Raw genomic sequence first — 6,847 nt, forward strand, 5'->3', positions numbered from 1 at the left:
ACTGGGGCCCCTCAGGGGTGCGTGATTAGTCCCCTCCTGCACACCCTGTTAACCCACGACTCCGTAACCAAACACGACTCCAACGCCATCATTAAGTTTGCTGACGACACAGTGGTAGGCCTGATCAGTGAGAACGATGAGACAGCCTATAGGGAGGTCAGAGACCTACCAGTGTGGTGCCAGCACAATAACCTCTACCTCAATGTGAGCAAGACAAAGGGGCTGATCATGGACTAGAGGAAAAGGCAGGCCGAACAGGCCCCCATTAACATCGACAGGGCTCTAGTGGAGCAGGTCGAGAGCTTCAAGTCCCTTGATGTCCACATAACCAACGAGCTATCATGGTATGAACACACCAACACCTTTCCCCCTCAGCAGACTGAAAAGATTTGGCATGGGTCCCCAGATTCCCAAAACGTTCTACAGCTGCACCATCGAGCATCCTGACCAGTTGCATCACCGCATGGTATGGCAACTCCTCGGCATCTGACTGTTAGGCACTACAGAGGGTAGTGTTTACGGCCCAGTAAGTTGCTGGGGCCAACCTTCCTACAACCCAGGACCTAAACTCAGCAAAAAAAGAAACGTCCTCGAACTGTCATCTGTGTTTCTTTTAAGCAAACTTAACGTAAATATTTTATGAACATAACAAGGTTCAACAACTGAGACAAACTGAACATGCTCCACAGACATGTGACTAACAGAAATGGAATAACGTGTCCATGAACAAAGGGTGGGTCAAAATCAAAAGTAACAGTTAGTATCTGGTGTGGCCACCACCTGCATTAAGTTCTATAGTGCATCTCCTCCTCATGGACTGCACCAGATTTGCCAGTTCTTGCTGTGAGATGTTACCCCACTCTTCCCCCAAGGCACCTGGGGGGGGGGGGGGGAATGGCCCTAGCCCTCCAATCCAACAGGTCCCAGACGTGCTCAATGGGATTGAGATCTGGGCTCGTCCCAGGCCATGGCAGAACACTGACATTCCTATCTTGCAGGAAATCACACACAGAACGAGCAGTATGGTGGGTGGCATTGTCATGCTGGAAGGTCATGTCAGGATGAGCCTGCAGGAAGGGTACCACATGAGGGAGGAGGAGGTCTTCCCTGTACCACACAGCGTTGAGATTGCCTGCAATGATAACAAGCTCAGCCCGATGATGCTGTGACACACCGCCCCAGACCATGACGGACTGTCCGCCTCCAAATCAATCCCGTTCCAGAGTACAGGTCTCGGTGTAACGCCCATTCCTTCGACGATTAACGTGAATCCGACCATCACCCCTGGTGAGATAAAAATCAAGACTCGTCAGTGAAGAGAACTTTTTGCCAGTCCTGTCTTGTCCAGCGATGGTGAGTTTGTGCCCATAGGCGACATTGTTTCCGGTGATGTCTGGTGAGGACCTGCCTTACAACAGGCCTACAAGCCCTCAGTCCAGCCTCTCTCAGCCAATTGTGGACAGTCTGAGCACTGATGGAGGGATTGTGCATTCTTGGTGTAACTCGGGCAACTGTTGTTGCCATCCTGTACCTGTCCCGCAGGTGTGATGTACCGATCCTGTGCAGGTGTTGTTACACGTGGTCTGCCACTGCGAGGACGATCAGCTGTCCGTCCTGTAGCGCTGTCTTAGGCGTCTCACAGTACGGACATCTCACTTTATTGCCTTGGCCACATCTGGCTCCTTGCAGCATGCTGAAGGCACGTTCACGCAGATGAGCAGGGACGCTGGGCATCTTTCTTTTGGTGTTTTTCAGAGTCAGTAGAAAGGTCTCTTTGTTGTCCTAAGTTTTCATAGCTGTGACCTTAGTTGCCTGCCATCTGTAACGTTCTTAACGACCGTTTTACAGGTGCATATTTATTAATTGTTTATGGTTCATTGAACAAGCATGGGAAACAGTGTTTAAACCCTTTACAATGAAGATCTGTGAAGTTATTTGGATTTTTAGAGTTTAGTTTACTCACTGCTTGTACAGAGTTACATTCACGTCTCGTCTCCAAATAGCGCAACGCCCGTTTCTCCTCCTCTCTCAACTTGGCGTCTGCCTGTTAGAACACACAGAGATACACATGTTGGTTCCCCCTCAGATGGATAGCCTAGATTACAGACAGTTGCTGAGAAATAGAGTTGCAAAATTCCAGTCACTTTCTCCAAATTCTCAGCTCTTCAAGAAATCACAGTTGGAAGATTGCTGAATTTCCTGTTCATTCCCTCCTGATGCCAAATATTATTTTGTAACCCTACTGAGAAACCACAAGGGAACTGCAGAAACAGTACTTGTCTCATACCGATTGTTTTCGACCTCTGATCTCTGAAATCCAAAACAAACCCTAGCCACTCACGTAGACCTGAAAGGATCTATTAAAGCGGATATGTTAAAGCAGTGTGGTCATTGCATCACCTTGCCATCTGATAGGCATGAGATTTGCGCTATATGGCTTACACCTATGCAAATGTTTCAAATATACATGAACATCTGAGGGGTTTTGACTTGGCATGTCCATTTGGAATTCTGCTTATAACTTGACGTGTGGTGTATGATCAAGGGGCCTTTTTAGGGTGGCAAAATTAGAGTAAATGTACAAAAATTCCCAGGTTTTCCAGAAATCCCAGTTGGAAAATTCCTGGAAAAGGGAGAGAATAAGCAGGAAGTCCAGGAGTTCTTTAACTATAGAGTTTCCAGAAAACCATCTGGGAATTTTGGAAAAGTTAAAAGGATCCTAGTACTACTCACGTATTTCATGTAGTTCTGTACTCCGTTCTGCTGCAGGTAGGAGGGGGCCTGTGTTCTGTAGAATCTCTCAGTGGAGTCCATGTAAGCCTTCTCAAAGTTATCCCTGTAGATCTGCAACTTATTGTCTGGGTTTGAGCACAGGTTCACTGCAGAGGGAAAACAGGGATGGAGGTGCCCAGGGTCCAAGTTCATTAGCATGCAACGTTTTACAAATTAGCATTTCTTAAAGGATGAGTCCAATCAGTCCCTTCCGGTTTCAGTAGGTTCTCTTCCGTTTGGTGAGTTATGAACACAACCCAGGAGAATTACAGGCATCTTTGTGGAGTGGGGTTAAGAGTACATTTTTGTCATTCTTACTACATAGCTAAATTCTAAAATGTTAGTACCTCACATTTTCATGTACAGCCTGCATTTGTCATTGGGGGTTTCACACCAAAATTCACATTGAAGGTGAATCCAATTTGGCACAGGGATTTGGTGAATCAATCCATTGGTATGGTTTACATACACCAAAGATCTGGCTCGCGTTCATTACACACCATTCTCTCACAGCTAAAGACGACAGTGATGTTTTGCTCACCGTAGGACTCCCTGACGCCGATGACCAGCTGAGAGTCGAAGGCCTCCCCCAGGCGCTCGGCGTGCACCAGCTTCATGGCGCTGTCCTGCAGCCTGTTCTTGATGTTGGAGAAGATGGACTCATTCCACGTGTCCAGCATGAGCTGAGGGCATATAAAATGAAGTTTAGAAGAACATTACTTTGTCCATATATCTCAAAAATGTCCATTTGTCTTTTTGATTAATCTAGTGCCTTGCTCAAGGGTACAACTGCAGGCGATGGCATGATTTGACAACAGCATCCCTCCTGTTACGACATTCTGTCCAAGTCAATCTCGGGATTTGAACCGACAATCCTCCGGATGTTACCAAATCTCACTACATTCTACTCCCCTTGCCACCCCAAAGCTACAAGGTAATAGAAGATACAGTACATTATACATGAGCAGGGAAAGAGGGAATCTATAGGCGGCAACATTTCCTCATGCCAACTGGAAATTCTCTTATATCATTACAAATACAACCAAATACTGCTGCTGCCCTGTTTGCAATGTGATCTTTTTCCCTCAACTTCTTGTTGCTACCCAGTTAGCACGTGATCATCTCTCGCATTCCCATCCCATTTCTTCCTCCCCATTTCCTCACCTTCCGTACGATGCTGTCCTCTACGTTAGACTTCTTGTTGCTGCCCTGCTTGCCCATGAGCGTGATCTCCAGCTGGCAGAAGGGTTTGGGCAGGATGTCGCACTGTGTGAAGAACTTCCTCCACTCCACGATGTAGGCCTTCAGCAGTGCTGTGTCATCCTGGTGACTCAACACCCGCTGTGGGGGAGAGCGCAGGGCCCTGTTATGGACTTTATGGCGTTGAAAAACTGGGGGTAATAGACAGTCTGCTTGGTTACTCAACACGTGAGAGCAGTTGAGGGCATTGTTATGGATTATATAGCATTGAAAATGTTGGTTCTCAGGGGTAGGCTAGTAGACCGCATGGTTATTCGGTAGCCTACTGTCACAGCTAGCTTGATAGCTAGCTAGCACTAGTGGTACTCAGCGAGGGAATAAATAGCACAGTCCATTCAATGGTAGCAAGACCAAGCAGGCCTACCTACCACTTGTGCTTGCTTGATGAAGTCTAAGATGTCCGCCTTCAGGGCCTGGTGGATCTTGGCCGGTCCCTTGTCATCCCATAAGCATACTGCATGGACGTCTCTATGGAAACCAAGAGATCGGATGAGGGAATTGGAGGAGAGGGACATGTAGTTCAAATCATCTGACAGTCTAACAGTTGAGACAGGCATTAACGGAAAAGCCTGGAGTTAACAAAATGACAGGATTTTCTCTTGGGGTATAGTCTATTAAGTGATGCGAAACATTCCGAATGTTGAAGATCGAAAAATAACGGATAGAGCCGACACCACAATTCCTTAATATATCTGTCAGTAAAGCAATCTGTTCTACACCATACATTTGTTTTTGAACGTTTTGCAACAGGCTCTTGGGTCATATTCACTAGGAACCAAACAGAAGCGAACTGCCTGGACTTGTCAAATAAGAAACACTTGTTAACAATAGCAGTTGCAAAACTTGGTGTGCACTAATGAATACAACTTCTGTATGACACAGCACATGAACATGGACTGCGTGGCCATACTCACGAGAAGAGGTCAAACCACTGCTGCTTGGTGACTGACTCCTGACGGAGCAGCTTCAGAACGATGGGACGCATCAAATCCCACTTGTCCTCGAACTGGAGGGAGCCTTTGTTCTGGGTGAGAAGGGTAGAAGTGTCACCTCTGGCTATAGGCTGCCTAGCAGTTATGACAACACCAGAGTGAACCGCAATTGTATTTACTTGATCCTCCTTCTCAAAACGGAATATCATATGTCAAGAACCTCAGATGTTCTGCTCCAATGTGCTTTGAGAAGCACATGAGAAGGGAGGATGTGAGAAATCAAGGACATACAATTGATATCATTGACATCCCAGTGGTTGCTTTTATGTTTAGGCACTAGGCAAGTTGGCCTACTTTAACATTAGAAACAACATGTGCCGTTAGACAAGCCATGCCATCAGTTATCAACCCACTATCTGAAAGGTGCTTCAATCCTGATTTACTAGCATCTGTTTTTCCAGGATGTGTAACTGCATCCAGTCTACAGTAGGCTCTTATGTGAGGGAATGTTGTATGTAGTAGTAGACATGACTAGTTATAGGTCCTCATCAAATAGGCCTACATTGTATCACATATCAGTAAGCTATCCCCACAAAAATATATGTAGAATCAATTTTGCGCCAGTGTGTCCTGATATAATGTTATCGTAGCTAGGTAGCTATCGGATGTTGCTGGCAAGTAGCTTTAGCCTACCTTTAGTGTCTCGAAAAATCAAATCTAGGCAGTGATTCAGTGTTTTATCAGACATAACTACAGTACTGTAGCTCGCTAGCTAGACTGATACAGTAGAGTTAACGCTAGCGGGGGAAAAAATGAGCAGACACTAAGTTAACGTAGCTAGTTACTGTGCCATCAGTGCCAGATGTCTAGCTAGCTAGCAGCAAACTAATGTGTTTTCATGAAAAATACGATCATTTGTGAATACGTTAACTAATGAGTTCCTTAGTAAACGATAGTCATGTAAAGTTAAATGGTAGTGTTAGCTAACTGTTACGAATCTAGTTATGTGTGGACTACTGGTGCAGCTAATTAGCACCAGGCTAACGAACGTCAATGAGAGGTGTACACAGCAGTCTTTCATTGCTAGCAAGACAAACAACTTCATATCATCTATATTGCAAGGCCATCTTCAGGTATGTGCGCTTAGCAACGTGGAGTAAGATATCCACAACTATGCAACTGACAATGATTCATGTAACGTTAATCAAATGTATTGAATTGAGCAGCCTCCTTCCTACCTTTAGTAAATTAGACGTCGCCATGTTCAGGACTACGAACATGAACTTATTCCCTCGAACAATCTCGCGATATTTACGGTGTTGTAGTTGCTAAAAGGATTTTAACAAAATCTGGAGAGAAAAAATGCATGTTTCCTGATTGATGGTTTATCATCATATTCCGTTTTTTAGTTTTTTTTAGCTAGACTAAACAAAATCCATACGTGTAATTAAAATGCATGTTGAAATAGTCTAATAATATACACTTATCAAAAAAGAATGTCACCCACTAAAAACTATGAAACACTGGAAAATAAGTAATAATATATTGTGTGCAGTGAAATGTGTCTAAACATTCATTAAAACATGTAATTTAAAATAGCTCGAAAAATCAACAGGTGATCTCTCCCTGTGCGCTGCGACCGAGGAAATTCGATCATTTTGGAGTCCTAGTCTCGCTCGGCACTGACGCATTCGAAATAGCATACCAACTTTACTTTTGGACAAACAGAAAAAAATACAACAGGCTAACGCAGGTAAGGATCTTTACTATGCTATGCGAGAGTTACGGTATCATACCTAAAAGGGCATGAACGTTTATAAATATTTTTTTTACATTTTACATTTTTACATATGCTCATTTCAAAAGTATGACAAAGTGTCTTA

The 6,847-nt window shown here is 44.5% G+C and overlaps 1 protein-coding gene across 2 annotated transcripts in view; it reads right to left on the reverse strand.

The window, feature by feature from the left end:
* The window catches only part of LOC139423237 (cullin-5-like), a 42,664-nt gene extending 36,393 nt beyond the window's left edge, over positions 1–6,271 (reverse strand). For both annotated transcript variants that reach the window (XM_071175035.1, XM_071175034.1), the window contains exons 1-7: positions 6,203–6,271; positions 4,947–5,056; positions 4,401–4,500; positions 3,937–4,113; positions 3,314–3,455; positions 2,734–2,879; positions 1,964–2,044 (exon numbers count right to left, since the gene is read on the reverse strand). In XM_071175035.1, the coding sequence (XP_071031136.1) occupies positions 1,964–2,044; positions 2,734–2,879; positions 3,314–3,455; positions 3,937–4,113; positions 4,401–4,500; positions 4,947–5,056; positions 6,203–6,244 (798 nt within the window). In that variant the 5' untranslated portion in view covers positions 6,245–6,271. The remainder of the gene's footprint in view (positions 1–1,963; positions 2,045–2,733; positions 2,880–3,313; positions 3,456–3,936; positions 4,114–4,400; positions 4,501–4,946; positions 5,057–6,202) is intronic.
* Between the last annotated feature and the right edge of the window lie 576 nt (positions 6,272–6,847).

The sequence above is a fragment of the Oncorhynchus clarkii genome, chromosome 12 (assembly GCF_045791955.1).
Source record: "Oncorhynchus clarkii lewisi isolate Uvic-CL-2024 chromosome 12, UVic_Ocla_1.0, whole genome shotgun sequence".
Lineage (NCBI taxonomy): Eukaryota > Metazoa > Chordata > Actinopteri > Salmoniformes > Salmonidae > Oncorhynchus > Oncorhynchus clarkii.